Source organism: Saccostrea echinata, unplaced genomic scaffold (assembly GCF_033153115.1).
Source record: "Saccostrea echinata isolate AGI-Se365-2 ecotype Australia unplaced genomic scaffold, CSIRO_AGI_Sech_v1 ptg000054l, whole genome shotgun sequence".
Taxonomy (NCBI): domain Eukaryota; kingdom Metazoa; phylum Mollusca; class Bivalvia; order Ostreida; family Ostreidae; genus Saccostrea; species Saccostrea echinata.
In genome coordinates this window covers 56270840-56289476 of record NW_026889803.1, presented here as the reverse complement: position 1 = coordinate 56289476, position 18637 = coordinate 56270840, and the positions used below count along the sequence as shown (strand labels likewise).

The window sequence follows — 18637 nt, the reverse complement described above, 5'->3', positions numbered from 1 at the left end:
CGAGGGAAAAAAATCTCTGCAGTTTGCAGCAGGCTATGCTTAATGTAGTAAGACAAGTAAAAGGTTCTGAAACCCAACTATGCAGTTGTACAATCTTTTAGGATACAAACCGAACCAAAGTATTCATCCCTGATTAATTAAATGTCCAATATGTATCAATTTTTTCACTTAATGACTTGCAGTGAAACGTCCATCCACATTAATGTGGTAGTGTACTTGTAAAAACAGAACACAACAATTTATATGTCATTTATTCTTCAGAGGTGAACCGAACACCACTAAAAAGAAAAGTTTATGGTCACATCAAAGATATAGCAGTCTACATTATTGGTAGAATGTGTATCAATAAAAACAAAGTAATGATAGGTACATGGTATTTCAGCCAATATTTAAATACATGTATCAATAAATAAACTGGTGATAACTTAAAAGCATTCCATAATTTACTCTCAGTTTCATTTTACAAAAAACAAGAAGTCTGTGAGCAAATGCTCACTAGTAATACCCCGGCTCTGTTGTGAATATACCCTCTCATGTTGACATTGAATTCATACAAAAATGAATCCCATCATATGGCATGCCTAAACAAAGAATGTGCTAAAATTTTAAGCATCTGTGATGAATAGTTGCTGAGAAAACTGTGATGGAAATTTGATACCGACATACACACTGACACACAGACAGCTAGACACACAAGGGTAAAACAGTATATCCCCCTCTCCTTCGGAGCGGGGGTAAAAAAAAAACATAAACAAAATTGTAAATTCATGATTAACATAATAAATTAAAAAATGTATGCATGAAAAAAATATATATGAACTGTAAAGAAAAAGAACGATATTGTCTAGTAAAATTCGCCATTACTCGTATATTGATTGTACAAGTGGATTTAACCTCTTTGAGAAAAAATAGCATCAAAGGTAATATTTGAATTTGCTGTTACAGGCCTTACATGAAGAATATACATAGCACTGGGAATATTGAGATTACTTGTAATGAATTACAGATAAAATGTAATCTACAGTCATACAGACACTAGAGTACTGTAATGAATTATAGATCGTATTTTACAAGCATAGAGAGGAATGCTATCACACAGCCAAATAGGATGGAATTCAAGTATGTCTAAAAAAAGTAAATGAAATTGCACAAATATTCCTATGTACTGATGGTTTTCTTGTTCATTGATTCAGAGACACTTCTTGTAAGAAATAGTTTTCCAAAATGATCCAGACCCTGTTATTCCTTTCTCTATAGCACATAGTCTCAAGTAAGCTTGGCATTCTATAGCACACAATCTCAAGTAAGCTTGGCATAGACTGGTGGAGAGAATTTCTTTCGTATGTATTTTAGGATATACAAGGGTATACAGCTGACTGACGTGATGACCACTACCTTCCAGATAAAATCCCATGTCCTCAAGAACGTCCCATCTAAAATGAAAACAATTAATATACAATGAATCTTTTTTTTAGGTTGGAAAATGAATATAACACTTACTCCATACAGGTATATCACATCGATACAAGTATACACATATATACAAAATGAATGAGATATATTTTTGTAGAGCACGTATCAATCATATTGAAAAATTTACAAAATGAGCTTTAAGATACATATTTTAAAGCCCCCCCCCCCCCCAATAAGATTGTTTTTTTTGCCTGCATAACCTAAACAATACTCTCTCCAGGGAAAAGAAACTTACCAAAGTAATTACGCAGTACGACAAGTGATAAAATATAAATGGCTAAACTGAATACTTCAGCAACAACCATTGCCCAGTGCCATGTTCTTATTGTCAACGCCACCATGAGCAGCTCAGTCAAAATGAGGGAGGTAAATGTAATGGACACAACATGAACGAAGTCTTCATCAAACAGCCACAGAGCACCGTAAATAATGATACCACCTGTAATCAGATGTGGATCAGGTCAAAATATTTTACACTCATTTCCCCAAATCACTGTACATGTTTGATTTACCTTCTAGTGAATAATGTAAAGATATTTTAAATTCCATGCATATTTCATGTGCTATAGATAATGAAGAGATTTTAGCATAATATTTAATAATAATCTACAAATGTATTTTTACACCTCCATATGTACTGTAAGATATTTTTACAAGGTAAACTTCTGCAATGTCTACGGAAAAAAAAGCATATGCGTAGGGACTATTTTTGTGGAAGTTAATTAAGAATATACAAATTGTGTACGTTTGTTGTTTAGTATGGTTCCTTATATGAAACCGTTCAAATGCCGATAGATTTTGTGAAACTTTACTAATCGCAGAATTGGCAAAAATTTCCCACAAGCAAACATTTACACATTGACAGTATGTGAACAATCACTGAAAAGGTTGATTATTCAAAGAGTATCTGATATAATACTTCATAACTTACCTTGATAAATACTTATAAGAACCCACAGGAAAAATGTTTTAAATGAAAGTGATCTCCCCTGAAACAAAGCATACAAACATTAATGAAGCACTCAGGATTACTGCCAAAAACTTCCAAAACATTCGATTAAAAAGATAGAATCAAAATATGAGAAGGAACAGTAGAGTATTCTGTTACCTTGACCAGTTCCTTGTACAGTTCAGGATAGGTCATGGCCGTCTCCGCGGAAACATCCTTATCCAGCACCAGAGAAAACACGGGGTACATTGTATATACTGTAGCATAACTGTAACAATTAGAAGTCTCTGATGAGACTGGAGCTCTACTGGTTTCAACTGAGAGAAAAGTGACACTTGGACACTCACATTTCATATTTTTAAAGTTTTAGATTTTTTTGTTTTATATCAGATGACTTGAACTTAAGGTTTTAATTGAATCAAATGAAAACTTTAGGAGTACCTACAGTTTATCCTATTTACTATAGTAACTATGGCAACATCACACATTGAAAGAAAAAAAAAACTTTGAAATTAAAACATACAGTTAAATTTCAGTGTATCTCGAACACTGATATATCGAATACCATGGATATGTCGAAGTGATGTGGAAGTCCCAAGCACTTTTTCTTTAAGTATTTTACCCTCAATATCTCTTACCCTTGGATATCTCGAAGTTTTTTCTTGGTGCCATTGAGTTCGAGATAACGAGGTTTGACTGTATATGGTGATATAATCTACTTGTTTTTTACCTGACTCAAACCATAACTGTAAGAATTCTTTTTTTTTTGAATAGTTTAATGATGATTATCTTGTAAATAGCCATGGCAATATCCTCAGGGAAATTAAAAATTTGAAGGTAGAATTTTGTACCTTGATGTAATCTACATGTGTACCAAGTTGTACTGATATTGAAATTTGGCTAAAACTGAGGAGTAGCATTTTGGATAAATTCAACTGACCATTTTTCTAAGAAACCAAGGGAACACTGTTCCAAATTCAAATTTGATAAAAAGAATTACAATATGTATCTTTCAGTATCGGAAATAAAGTATCAAACTGCACTTAAAATCAAGCCTAAACTATAAGAAAAGTAGCAATTTGAAAATACATGTAATATACATGTAGAATATTCTTGTATTTTAGCATCCAATGCAATATTGTTAAAAATTAAAAATTGACAAATTGAATAACATATGTACCGGTATGTATCTTTTTGTAGTCTACTTGTATACTTACCCAGAATTTTGGAAGGAGTATCATTTTGATTTTGTTTTTTTTTCCCAGATGCCTGACAGACAGATGATAAACATTTAACCAATGCATAAACTCCTCTTGTTATCAACACAGTAGAGCTTATAAAATTGAAATAGGATGTTCAGTATAACTGCAGCATTTAATAGTATACTCCTGCTGAACAAGGAATTTCTGGAGAATATGGATTTTAGAATAATTTAAAGATCCTGATTAAAGAACATTCTTCATTAAAATGGGAGTTCAAAATGTGAAACAGATTTTTCTCTCTTTATACAGTTTCTAACACATACATTTATATTTTTGTCAGATATGAAATGTGATATTTAATAATAATACAGTCAAACCTGTATTAAGCAGTCACCTGCGGGAACCATTAAAAGTGACCTTTATAGAGAGGTGACCTTTGAAAAGAGGTTCATCTTTTTTCATGAAAAATTCTTTTGTAATTTATGTAAGTTCTGAGTTTTGAAACACTACATCATAGAATATTAAAGAAAGATGTGTTTTGGACATCAATGGTCTCAGTTAGATTTTTTTTAGAAATTTAAATAGTCTCAAGGTTAAGTTCAAGCTAAGTTTGATGACTCCAACAAAAATATATTGAGTCTAATACAGTAGGGCATTGCATTATCCTCCCTCCAAACAACAACAAAACTTTCTTTTATTATAAGATTACATTATCATGTTGTGCCATGAATAAAATATAATGTATTTTTTATCTAAACTGCCTCTAAAAACAAGTTTAGTTAGTTCTGATAATTGTATGTTTAACAATACATAAATAGTAGCGTAATAAACAGACAAGTCATAATATTCTCAGTTTATCAAAGCAGTGCATAATACAAACTGATATCAAATTCACAGGTGTTGTGAGCAATGAAGCGTGACTAATCCTAACGGTCGTCTTACCTAATTGAAAATCACGAGATAATCAGGACACATTGAGTATACAAAACCATTAATTAGGGCTTCTACAAATAATATGTTTCCTATGTGTTAAAATCGGCCTGTCATGCGTTTACACAATTACACCTATCGTAGTTGAGCATGCCAAACGTAAACTAATAATTAGGAAACACCTAATTATTGTATCCATTAATAGATAAATAAGGATGCCTTGTGTATTATTCAGAATTTTTTAAACTATATTCCAATTAAATAAGATTAAGATTCTCGTAAGTCCGTTTTCCTGATAATTTAACCTTTTCAGTCACAAGCACCCTTGTTTAGTTTTGTTAAAAAAAATAAATAGATTATCCAATATTTTAAATGGTTTTAATAAGGCCAATTATTTTTTCCATGATTTCACTCCACACAAGACCAATTATTTACATTAGTGACAAAAATTGGGAGTCACCTGACTTTAGATCTGGTCATGTGATTGGACAAAATTGCCGCTATATACGAGGTAAAAAGGCGATTTTACATGAAATTTGATGACCGCGTTACGCAGGTGACTGCTAAATAGAGTTACATTATATAGGAAAATTCATTGGGAGGAAATAAAATGACCGCATAGGACAGGTGACCGCTGGATAAAGGTGACCGCTATGACAAGTTTGACTGTAATTACCCAATCATAAGGAAACCAGGAAATAAAGCAATGGAAGCAAAGTAGAAAACAGAGCTGAATACAGCCTGCATTGTGGAGATGATGAGGCCTCGATGCATGACAAACTGACTGAGGGAGGCTGAACGCTTGTAGCTGAAAATAAAAGAGGCTCTCATAAAATGAAGGCAAACACAAAATACTCATTGTTTGTCAATAATCAGGTTCCTCATGTCAAGAAATTAAATAACTGATTTGAAGTTATTCAACCAGAAGAATTCTCTGCCATTTTTTACAAAATTGATTTCCCCCTAGTTTCTGACCTGTTTCTGCCATGCACCATTAAAAGCCTCCCGATATGACTAAACTGAGTGATAGAGAAATCAGCAGCTAGTGAGGCCTGTTTTCCTTCCTACAACATAATACAAGAAAATAATCACATCTTCCACTATAATTACATCACTTGGATAAGAGGCATCATACAGAATTCAATAAAATTTTACCATGACAGACATTAGGATTTGAATTTTTAAAAAAATTAAAAATACAGTTTGTTTTTGTGAATACATAACACATTAGCTGACTTTGAAGTGACAGAGATGTGTTTACTTACTTTACCCACAATTCCAACACCAACATTAGCTGCCTGGATCATACTGACATCATTTCCTCCATCCCCTATAAATTAAAAGGTTTACATTTTATTAACTATAGTACAACATGGTATGAAATCTGTTGCAGATATTTTTCAATCAACTTTCTACACAGGGGCAAATAATCAGAAATACTGTATACAGGTTTATTTTCACCCCATGTTATTTTTGCCCTTTCACACGTGCAAGCAATTTTGCTCCATTTTAAATTCGCCCAGTCACAGTTCTGTTTAAGAAATATATATGTTCTTTGAATTTGTCCCGTTTCAAATTCACCCACCTGTGAGTAGGGCAAAAGGGGCAAAAATAAAATGGGGGTGAAAATTTCCCTGTATACAGTAGTCTGCTTAATTAGACAATAACAATAACCTATGAACCATGTGCATTTCCCATTGCAATTCTGTGGGAGTTTGATCTATGGAACATGTGTGTTTCCCAAGGTGGTTCTGTAGGAATTTTGTTTCTTCTTAATTATCCAATCAATAATCATTACCAATGGAATGTACATTTCCCTGAGTGGTTCTGTAGATGTTTGTACTAAATTAAAATACCTACACATGTATGAAATGTGCAGGTGTGGTTCTGTAGGAGTTTCTACTTAATCAATTACCTATGGAACATGTGTGTTTCTTGGTGTGGTTTTGTAGGATTTTCATTTTAGTTAATTACCTATGGAACATGTGCGTTTCCCGGTGTGGTTCTGTAAGAGTTTCACAATGTCTGCTTTCTGAGTTGGTGAACATCGACAAACAACAACAGATGGACACTGACAGGCTAGCTCGACAAACTCATGCTCATAGTATTTCAGACACACCTGTCAATCAAATACCCGGTAACCAATGTCCTTTTACAACACAAAATTATAAGAAGAAAAAACAACTAAAACTATGCAAAGTTTTCTCATAAAGTCTGATGTTAAACTTAAAATGTGACAACACTTAATGAAGATTTGATGAAAATTACAGTTGTTTGGTATCTCAAACACCAATATCTCTAATACTATGGATATGCCAAATTAAGTTGGAAGTCCCAATCACTATTTCTTTATCTATTTAACATGGATGTCTTGAATCCTTGGATATCTCTTGAATTTCCTCTGCCCCATAGAGTTCGAGATAATGAGATGTATTTTTAGAATACTGAGGTCATTACCTGTAGTGAGTTTCCTGTGATTATTAAGGCATTGTCCTGCTTTCTCCTCAGTGCGTTCAGCTGTAAATGAGCCTCGGTCCGGCCACTGACCACTCCAAAGATGTGAATGTCCTGTGTCCTGGACACAAGCTTAGAACTCTTAGCGATACAAATAGCAGTTTCTAGTTTATCTCCTGTCAACATCCACACCTACAAAGGCATAAAGTCATTAACCAAGTTGTATTATGAAATTAAAGGTAAACTTTGGTATTGAGATATCGGTGGGACTATTGGAAAATGTGGAGATATCAGAGTAGAGTCTCAACATCCAAGATTTCATTGCATAGCAAAACAATGATTACTTTATTACGTAAATGAATTCAATAATTCATCTTATTTTCAGCAATTCCTCCTGTCATTTATTACAAAATCTATGAAGTCATTAAAAAAAATATTATTGATAAAATGTTTTCTTTCTCCATAGCAAAAGCTTTCTAAATTTACTAAATTTTCCATCAGAGATTTCACATGTAACTTCAAATCATAGTCGGCACACAAGAGAAGAAAAAAAAACACCAAATGTATATTTTTAAAATGCTATTTCAGAAAGAAAACTTGTTAAAAACCTCCCAAAGTTTTAAAACATTTTGTATACTTGAACTAATTCAAACTAAACTAAATAGATTTTTGAAGATTGCATTAATTTTGATGGTTTTGGCCCCATCCTTCAGGCCCTGGGGAGGGCAGGGAGGCAAGGGCCATGAATGCATACTTTTTGTCCCCCTTTGACATGATGCTATATGCCAAAATTGGTTAAGCACTTCCAGAGAAGAAGCTGAAAATGTTCAAATGTTCACGGATGCCTGACAATGCACAAAAACAGACAAAAACCAGAGTGACTCAGGTGACCTAAAAACATACCCTATACATGTATCTATCAATTTCTGAAGTTCCGTTTGTTGTACTTTGGTCCTTTGATAGGCCATTGAATATTTTCTGTCTTCCAAAAAAAAATTCTGTTTTAATTCAGTCCTACACTGCACCTAACAACTGTCCTGGAATGTTTGCATTTTGATTCCTTCTACCAAAGACTCCAACAACTCTAGAAATCTCCCCATTTCATGATTAAATTGGTTGGCTTGAGATACAATTGTTACCGACATTGATCCTTGCATAACCATTATACAGGGAAATGTACCTGATAATGGATTCAAATATTTTGTGCATTTCCTTTTCCTTTGCAAATTTAAGTTGAACTTTAAAAATTCAATAATCTTAGATATACCATAGAAGTGGAAATTTTAGCAAGACACAAATTTAGTGATTTGTTCTTAAAAATAAGTTTTAAATTTTAGTAATTTTAGGATTTAATAATGCCTAAAAAGACTACGGTAACCTTCAATGCAGAATAAATTGTTAGCAATATTCAATTTTAGCGATCTCAACACCTTTGCTAAAAATACCAAAATAAAGTCCTAATTAAAATTTCTACTTATACGGTATATTATGAATTGGTGACTCTATTTGCAGTGTTGAAATACTAGTATTATACATCTATCTACCTTAATGCCAGCATTTTTCAGCATTTCCAGTGTAGGTCTAACACCTTCCTGTAGTTTATCCTCCACACCAGTCAGACATAACAACTCCATGTCCCTCTCTAAACTCTCAATCACTCCCTGTATTTTAACATTTCTGTCCTGAATGCTCATTTTGGCTTGATGATAGCGAGTCTGTAATACATCACAGAGGAATTAAATTTTCAACAAAAAAAAAAAAAATTAGCTTAAAACAAAATATTTTGTTTTTCACAAGATCTTTAAAAATATTGTTTTTTTTTTTTTTGTTTTTTTTTTACATACGGTATATACTCGCCTATAAGTCGGTTTTTTAGGAGTTAAACTTTGGTCCAAAACTCTGTATCCGACTTATACATAAGTTATAAAAAGATTGGTATTTTAACAGGTCAATCCCTCTAATTTAAGCTTAAAAAATACAACCGACTTATAGGCGGATCAACTTATAGGTGAGTATATAAGGTACAAGAAAACTCTTGCATCAATTTAATTAATAATAAAGAGACTTACATCAAATTCTTGGTACTGATCTTCTGTCAATATTTTTTTAGCAACAACAAGAGTTCTGAGTCCCTCTCTTGCCATATTTCCACACTGTTTTAAAAAAATGCCATGTTGTACCAATAATTATATCAAAATGTTGCACTACTGGGATGACTGCATAAATACATCTTATGATATGCTTTTATCATGCTACAATTCATCATTAGGGCAGTTAATATCATTATTGTAACTTTGATCTTAATGATGGGAAAACATTAAAGAAAAAGTTTAATGAAGCACACAATAATATATATAACATAGGTGTCCTACCTCTTCTTCTAACCAATCATTATATTGCACAATTGTCTGCATTACAACATCAGCACCTTTCATGTAAAAAGAAATCTCTCCTGTTTTCTCTTCCTGATAAATAAAAAAAATTATTATAATACAGATTTTTCGAAGATTTGAAAATTTAGTTAATATATATAATCATTGTATAAATTTTAAGTTTAAAAAAGACACACCAGAATACATGGTACCTTAACTATAAATGACAATATCAATGAAAAAAGAAGAACATACTTTAACAATGATCCCCATTCTCTTGGTCTCTGATGTGAAGGGGAAGATGTGGAGAATATGGTAGGTAATGACTGAACCATTAGGAGCTCTCAGCTGCATGGAATTCAGATCTCTCTTCAGTAAAGTCAGACCAACACTCTCTGTCCAGGTAACCAAAGCAACCTATAATGAACACTGAGAATACAACAAGATTTCCAGAGGCTTAGAATACTCTTCTGATAAAATGCAAAACAAGCAAAAAATTCAAAGTGTTTTAGTTTCCAAGGTGCATCAAATGACATGGTTGATCCAAGACCTCATAGTGTGCATAGTGTGTGGGTGTGTAGGGGAGGGGGGGGGGGGGGAGGGGAGGACTTCAGATTTAAAATATCGGAGAGGATTAAATTATTGCTGGTAGACTTAAGAGATACATTTACATGTATAATGTATCTATTACAAAAAAATAACATTTAAGAAATGAATTTAATTTTTGAAGATTCATGAGGACATGAACTACGACACTTCACACTGGCATATTTCATGAAGCGCGTCAGCGCTTCATGATAAATATGCCAGCGTGAAGCGTCGTAGTTCATGTACCTCATGAATCTTCAAAAATTAAATTCATTTCTTATATTTACATTATTTTTCTGATGAGTTGCCACAATTCAACTGTCATTTTTAAAACAAAACAGTTTGCACTATAGTTTTGATGTCAAGTATGGTATTATGATGAAACAATAGAGATATTCATGCTCACCCATTGTAGTTCATGAGAAAATGAACAGTCTTCTAATTTGCAAAGAATCTTAAGGAAAATGTATTGGAAATGTAAATATTTGAAAATGAATAGCTGAAAATTCCAAAAGCAGGTCACTGTGACCTGTATTTTGGATGACACACCTTGAGACCTGATGATGATTATATTGCAAGATTTCATGACACTATCCATCACAGTGTTCAACATATGCATAAAACTGAAAGTAGACAACTGCAAAATTCTAAATGTATGTCAGAATGACCTTCATTGTACTTTTGGGTTGTTACACACAGAGACCCCAAGATGCATCACCTGATAAAATTTGATGATCTTATCATTTTATGTCAATTTAGAGTGATCTTGAAATCACATCCTTTCCCCTAGTTAATGCCTTGAACAAATTCACAATAAAGCCTCATCCTTCTGTACAAGTTTGGCATAAATCTGCCCTAGACACTGTTTCTTCAGAAGATTTTAGAGTAACTACCTGGTACTCCTTTTTTAAAACATTTATTCCCAAATTACCTCTTCTTGTTTAATGGTCATATTCCTTTGTATAATATTGATAAAAGCCCTTGACCCGAGCCTACTTTGTGATAAATATGATAAATGCCAATTATTCTTGAGATATGGCCCATATTCCAAAGAGTTTTCATACATCTCACAAATGGCTATTGTCTCAGCTCCTTCAGCCATTAAAATACAGAAAGTAAACAGCATCCTCTAAGAAATGAAGGAAGGGGTAAAAATCTACACACATTTGTACATGTACTAGTATCACAAACATCAAGGAAGTAATAATACAAAAAAGTCACCAGAGGAACCTATATCAAACATCAAGGAAATACTAACACAGGAAAGAAATTGTGATTGTTCAGTGATAATGCTAGATTTTACAAGATTTACATGTATTTTAGAAAAACATACAATTTTTGTAGGAATTTCATTTTTGACCACTCACCATAAAAACTAAATCTTAAACAAATAACCAAATGTAATCTTCATATTTTTTACATTCTTTTGTCATGTCTGGAGTGAAATATTTATGATCAGGTTGTGGACAGATAAACAGACAAGAAGAAAAAGACAACACCATCCCATTTTTTACATACTCAGCTATATGGATACTTATGCGAATCCCATCAATAATCAGGCATTTTTTAAATTCAAAACTTTATGCTGACTGTGTTTGACAGTTGCAATATTTACTAACTTAACATCAAGCCACTATTACAATCAGCATTCTATCAGCCTCTCTTTGGTACTGACCTCATCAGGACTGGAAGCCTGGTACACCACCTGTTGCTGACTCTGTTGATCAGCCTCAGTTTCGTATCCAACATCACTATTCTCACTCTCCTCATACACTGGAGTCACGTTGTGACACAGAGCAAGTGCCCTGACTGCCTCAAACACTCGGGTGATCACTGTCCTTCGTACGGGACCACCACTACGAGAGGGGGTCATGGAGGGACCTAAGAAAGGTTGCTGGGATGGTTGTGCCTCCTTTTGTTGTTGAGCAAATGTGGTTCTCAAATGGGACTGTACCTACATGTGCAGGTATTTCAGTATAAATTTATTTCAAATAACAAATTCTTCAATTAATTGCTGGAGTATCAATATCAAATATTGAAATAACCTCTGTATTTGAGCGATAAATTATACTTCTGATAAACAATGTGAACAAAATGAATTTTTACCTCATCCATTGTTTCAGGGGTAAATGACACAGTTCCCAGATGTAGTTTCTTGAAAACCTATCAAAACACAGAAAATTAATCTTTATTTCTAAACATTAGCAGGCAATTATCTCAATGAGCAAACTACAGCACCGTATTTATGCAAGTGAGTTGTACACATTTCAGTGGAAGAGATGAGTTGTACTCAGGTCAATTACCATTTCATTTTGTGTGAGTGTGCCAGTTTTGTCAGACATGAGGTAGCTAACACGGCCTAATTCCTCTGGAATCGTGGTGCTACGAGCAATGGTTTCTGGGATTGATTTATCTCGCTGGATCATGAATGAGTATGCTGCCTTCCCCATGTCCAGATTGATTCGCAAACTAGACAAAAAATTGAAAGACACGAAGCTATTGGCATAAAGTGCAAATGTATACATATAACAAAAACTATGACTATTTTCAGATTTTTGTACTACCTGATAGGAATAATGTAAGAGAAGAGAAGTATAAATCTGAAGAGATATCTGTACCAGGGGCCATCAAATCCCTGAAATTAAAAACATAACATCAGATACTCATACATACTGTATTTATATCTCAGATATTTCTTTCACTCAAACAAAATTTAACACTATAGTAAACTATACAAAGTTTTAACAAATTCCTTTACTGATTACAATCGCATAAAAATACATGTACTCTACAGAACTGTGAAATTAAACTCTTTCCTTTATAAATCTTTGAGTTTAGGACAGTCTTTGAATCTCCATACATGTACTTTTGTATTTAAATGATGCCTTACTGAATTTAAATGAAGACTTACACATGCAACATTTACAAACTTGTGAGTTTAAATGAAGTCTTACCTTTAGAGCTAACATAACCACAGACAAAATTATTACAGCAAAAAACAACAGCTTAGTCAGTGTGTTGACTTCTAGATCCAGGAGACCAACCTACAGAACAAGAGAGATATTCCCATTAACATAAACATATTCCCATTATTAACAGGTACCAGTAGTTTGTGTACTTGTATTTAAAATAGTTAATTAGTCACATGATTTTACATTCTGAAGGGAAAAATTAAATTTTTCAAAATTTAGAACTGATCCTGAGAGAATTATTCATGAAACAAAACTGTACAAGGTGTAAAATTATACAGTGTTATGATTTTTTGTAAACAAAATAACTGGTCAAGTTAGATTTTAAATAAATCCTGATGAGGCATACTATGACTTGTACCTTGGATGGTGGCTGGGAGGTGTTCATTACACTACGAGTCTCTGACCCTGTGTATATCACCACCCCCAGGGCTGACCCTGAGGCTACTACAGTATTGGACCAGAGAGTATTCTCAACACTGAGTGAGTCTTCTACAGGTTCATCATACTGTAACAATACAAACACACGTCTGTGGTACAATCTTAATTAGTGAGCTTCTGTGAGTTCCTAGTTTCTGACTTTTGAATAAAAGTTTGTCATTGACAATGATAAGTATGATAAGTATTGTATATAGATGAAATACTTTATACTCAGTTACAATATTACTTTGGTATCAGTCACTATATTATCATCACATTTAGATCGATGAGAAATCAATAACTATCAACATGAGACTTAGGATATAAAAAGTAGATATAAACATATTTCACTGATAAAGTATCCTTAAACTATCCCTATACCTAAAATGAAATTATATATTAATGAAGTGATGAATAACAAACACAAAACAAGAAAGATGACAATACTCACCCGTTTAAATGTACCAACAAAACTGTGAATGTCTTTCTGAGGAGCCTCAGCATACACCTCTGCTGTTATATCCAAAATATCCTGCAAAGGAGTGGTTTTTGGAGATGTCATTCATATACATTTGTTTATCTTAATACCACAGTTCTGACAAAAGTTACAACTCACCACATTGACATGAAGTTTCTGGGTGCTTTGTACTGCTAGCTTTAGTTTCCAGTCTGTCTCTCCATCCAGCTGATCTGTTCTGATGAAACAAGCACCTGTCTTCTCTGTGGTCCTCAAGAAAACCATGTCAGCTGGCACTCGCTGATCCTAAAAATAAAACAAGAAAACCATGTCAGTCGACACTCACTGATCCTAAAAATAAAACATGAAAATCCTGTTAGCCAGCACTCACCGATTCTAAAAAAGAAAATAAGAAAATTATGTCAGCCTGCACTCGCTGATCCTAAAAATAAAACAAGAAAATCACGTCAGCCTCCATTTGCTGATCCTAAAAAAATAAAACAAGAAAATCATGATAGTCGGCACTCATTAATCCTAAAAATCAAGAAAACTATGTCAGCTTGAACTTGCTGATTCCTAAAAATCAAGAAAACCATGTCAGCTGGCACTGGCTGATCTTAAAAAAAAACAAGAAAACCATGTCAGTTGGCACTACTTGATCCTTGATATCAGAGAATTTTGTTGACTGGCATAGGCTAATCCAAAACAAAATGGAAACAAGAAAACTAGGTCAACTGACACATACTGATCCGAGACAACAACAATCTGAATAAGAGTCATCATAAGAAAGTATCCAAAAATGTCAACAAATACAGATCAATATATATCACAGGTAATAAAATCCAAAAATGTCAACAAATACAGATCAATATATATCACAGGTAATAAAATCAATATGATACCTTATCGACCACAATAAGATCGCCCACTCTGATGTTACTGCTGGGAACTGGTACCATGCCATCTCGTGTTAGCTTACGGAATTTCTGCGAGTTGGCTTCTTTGTCACGTCTGTATCTTCTGTAATCATCGAGGGCCTCACGGCACATCGTAACAAAAATCACAAAACCCTAAAATGTGACAAGAATTATATTGCAGGTCATCTAGACAAGTGTTTATATATTGTGCTTGTTATTATCAGATTAAGACTTGAGCCTTGCTCAAATTCTTGAATTAAAAAGATTTCATTTCTAACAAAGCAACAAACTAGAGCTGTCCTAGCAGAACTAATTCCTCTTTCCAAAAATCAATTTATTCAAGTTCTTTTTCACTTCACAGTCACTGAAGTGTAAACCATAGGTCAGATGCATCATTAAAAAGCATGTATCAAACTCTACATTATTTAACTAAATAAATTAACAATGATTTTATTATAATTAAGAACATTTCTAAATGACATTAATGTCAATTTACGTCTATATCTAGGTAATGATTTTTTTTAACCATTTATTAAGACTGTTCTGAAATTTAAATGAAATTTATGAGTTAGGCATTTAAAATTATATTCATCAGAAAAGCATAGCATAGAAAAAGGCAACCTAGTTGTAAGTATAGGTTTATATGTCATTCTGTGGTTATCAATAACTGAACGCGAAAGGTAATGAAACAGAGGCAACATCTGCCAAGAAGGATACTTGTTTAAGTAACAGCTGGGCAGGGTAAACAAATATATATAGACTCTATTTATTTCCTTATAATGAGAACTTGGTGGTATAACAATGTTACATACTATTCCTATATAAACTAGATAAGCTGTAATTCACATACAATTGTCAGGGATTCTAGTATTTTAACACAAACCACAAATAAAAATCATCAAAGTTGACATTCTAATAAACATAGCTAAACTTACTTTAGATTCATGTAATGTTGAGTTACTTTAGATATGCCGGTAACTATTAATGTATAAAGTATTTGAAACATTGACTATTTTCTTTCAAAGGTTAGGAACAATTCTGTGTGTGTGTCGTATTACCAGAGGTAACCAGTATGTATAGAGGTAGCCACTGCATGTGTGTGGTACTTACCAGAGGTCCCCAGTACATGTTAAGGTAGCCATTGTGTGTGTGGTACTTAACAGGTACCCAGTATGTGTAGAGGTAGCCACTGTGTGTATGGTACTTACCAGGTACCCAGTATGTGTAGAGGTAGCCACTCTGTGTATGGTACTTACCAGGTATCCAGTATGTGTAGAGGTAGCCACTCTGTATGGTACTTACCAGGTATCCAGTATGTGTAGAGGTAGCCACTCTGTGTATGGTACTTACCAGGTACCCAGTTTGTGTTGAGGTAGCCACTGTGTGTATGGTACTTACCAGGTGCCCAGTATGTGTAGAGGTAGCCACTGTGTGTATGGTACTTACCAGGTACCCAGTATGTGTAGAGGTAGCAACTATGTGTATGGTACTTACCAGGTACCCAGTATGTGTAGAGGTAGTCACTGTGTGTGTGATACTTACCAGGTACCCAGTATGTGTAGAGGTAGCCACTGTGTGTGTGTGGTACTTACCAAAGGTCCCCAGTACATGTAGAGGTAACCACATGTGTGTGTTTGGTACTTACTAGAGGTCCCCAGTACGTGTAGAGGTAGCCACTGTGTGTGTTTTACTTACCAGAGGTCCCCAGTATGTGTAGAGATAGCCACTGTGTGTTTGATACTTACCAGAGGTCCCCAGTATGTGTAGAGGTAGCCACTTGTATGCATGGTACTTACAAGTGGTCCCCAGTATGTGTACAGGTAACTAATTGTGTGTGTGGTACTTACCAAAGGTCACCATTATGTGTTGAGTATGTGTGGTACTTACAAGAGGCCCCCAGTATGTGTAGAGGTAGCCAATTCTTATCTCAGGTATAAACTGGGACAACGCCATCACCAGAAAGTACAGATTTAAGAAGAACTTGAACTGTTCAAATAAGACCTGAAAATGACAAATAATTCACTTACAGAATATATTCTGGAGAAAAAAATCTTGTACATTATGTAAGTTTAAACATTGTCTTGAAAATTTGTTACATGCATAGTAAAGTACATGTACAGGTATATATTTTCATGCACAAAATTATCAGGGTAATTTGTAATTTTTTCTAAATAAAACAAACAAAAGCATATCATAAAAGTTTAGGAAAATTACAAAATCATATTCTCCTACCTTTGGTATAATAATAATGTTGTATGTACCTGCCTACCTTTGGTTTAATGTACTGAAGCTATATAACAGCCTTACCTTGGTATACATGTAATGATCTGGTATACATGCCTACTTGTACATGTATTATGAATGTACATGTATACCGTATATTATAATTAGGCTATGTAATAGGAAAGTAGAAAATTATGGCTGGACTGGGAATCTAGGCTATGTAATATGACTGGACAGGGAATCTAGGCTATGTAATAGGAAAGTTAGAAAATTATGGCTGGACTGGGAATCCCTGCATTACTACTCAGGTGCTCTAACCATTAAGATATCCAAGCTTGTGTCCAAGGTCCATATAATGCAGAGCACTACCTTCATCCCTCCTTACATTATCATCCAATGGACTGGCCCAGGAATTGAACCCCAGGCCCCTGCATTACTTTACTATTCTGGTGCTCTATCTACTGAGCCATCCAGACTGACATCCCCCTCCACACAACACAAACCACTACATTTTCGAATTATATGTATACAGCATCAAATGTAACAGGAAAGGAGAAAATTATGGCTTCACTGCAGGGATTGTGAATCAAACCAGGATCAAATCATAGTTACATGACATCAAAATGTAACAGGAAAGGAGAAAATTATGGCTCAATTGAGATTGGGAATACCTGCTTCAATGGCTATGTGTTCTAATCACTATGCTATCCAGGCCAATATCCACAGTCCATATAACCCAGTTCACTACAGCTGTTTACTTGCCTAATTTGGGTATAAATGTGATGACAGTACACGTATCTACCTACCTTTGGTATAAATGTAATGACGCTGTATTTCTGATTGCGAATGACATTCTTTGGATATTTTTCATCTGATGATCTTTGAAGTCCTATAGGTACAGTCCTTGCATGATACTCCTTCCTCCTGTTGCACAGCTTCTCCCAACACCTACCCACACACAATGATCATAAAATTGATTCATTATAATGTTGATGTTTCCAAGGGTCTCTTTTATGAAAGAAATAAAAACAACAATATCCACTTTTTAAATGTTGAATTTTTCAGTGTAAAATATTACCTTCCACATGACCTAGCCCATCCTTCATTAATGTAGTATCCTATCCTGGACTGATTAAAACCTCTGTTTCGTCGTCTGTTGACGAGAGAATCACTCTCATCCATTTTGAAACTTACTTCATTACTATACATTAGTGGCATATCATCCATACAAGTCCCATCTTCATCTTCAGTGTCATCATCACTTGATTGCTGTCTAAAATCAAATGGGGAATAAGTAACAGACAATTTCTCTATGGGTAATCGGTCAACAGAATTATTGAAATAACATTCTCAACTAGGAGAATTATCAGGAACTTAGATCAATCACATGATACATCATACAATACCCTCCAATAATAAAATTGCCATTATGACTCAGGGTCATGAAAAGATACTACAGTACAGTATTTCTAAACCCTTCTGTCCCCCGTCAGAAAAAAATGACCATTAAAAATATATTTTAAAATAATCAAAGTACAATAAAGACCTTGTTCGCCTTTTACCGCGTAGAGATCGTTTAGCAGTGCCGTAGAAGTTCCTAAAACTCATTCGCGTTCAATATTTTTCTAGCCATTCTAGTCCCATAAATCAATGATCATAAGATTGCCGGTAATTAACGAAATC

General features: G+C 34.1%; 1 protein-coding gene across 1 annotated transcript; it reads right to left on the bottom strand.

Annotated features, from left to right (window-relative positions):
* Positions 1-234: 234 nt before the first annotated feature.
* On the bottom strand, positions 235-18598 carry LOC133205372 (probable phospholipid-transporting ATPase IIB). The gene is made up of 26 exons (XM_061341171.1): positions 18501-18598; positions 18033-18227; positions 17761-17902; positions 16619-16732; positions 14717-14884; positions 13974-14120; positions 13809-13889; positions 13299-13445; positions 12923-13012; positions 12533-12603; positions 12272-12437; positions 12075-12131; positions 11644-11922; positions 9636-9797; positions 9381-9473; positions 9078-9161; positions 8553-8723; positions 7012-7200; positions 6529-6673; positions 5820-5884; positions 5530-5618; positions 5231-5362; positions 2582-2690; positions 2405-2462; positions 1709-1912; positions 235-1433 (listed from the first exon to the last, which is right to left on the bottom strand). The coding sequence occupies exons 1-26, from the start codon at positions 18560-18562 to the stop codon at positions 1300-1302; spliced, it is 3354 nt and encodes a 1117-aa protein (XP_061197155.1). The 5' UTR covers positions 18563-18598; the 3' UTR covers positions 235-1299.
* Positions 18599-18637: the final 39 nt, after the last annotated feature.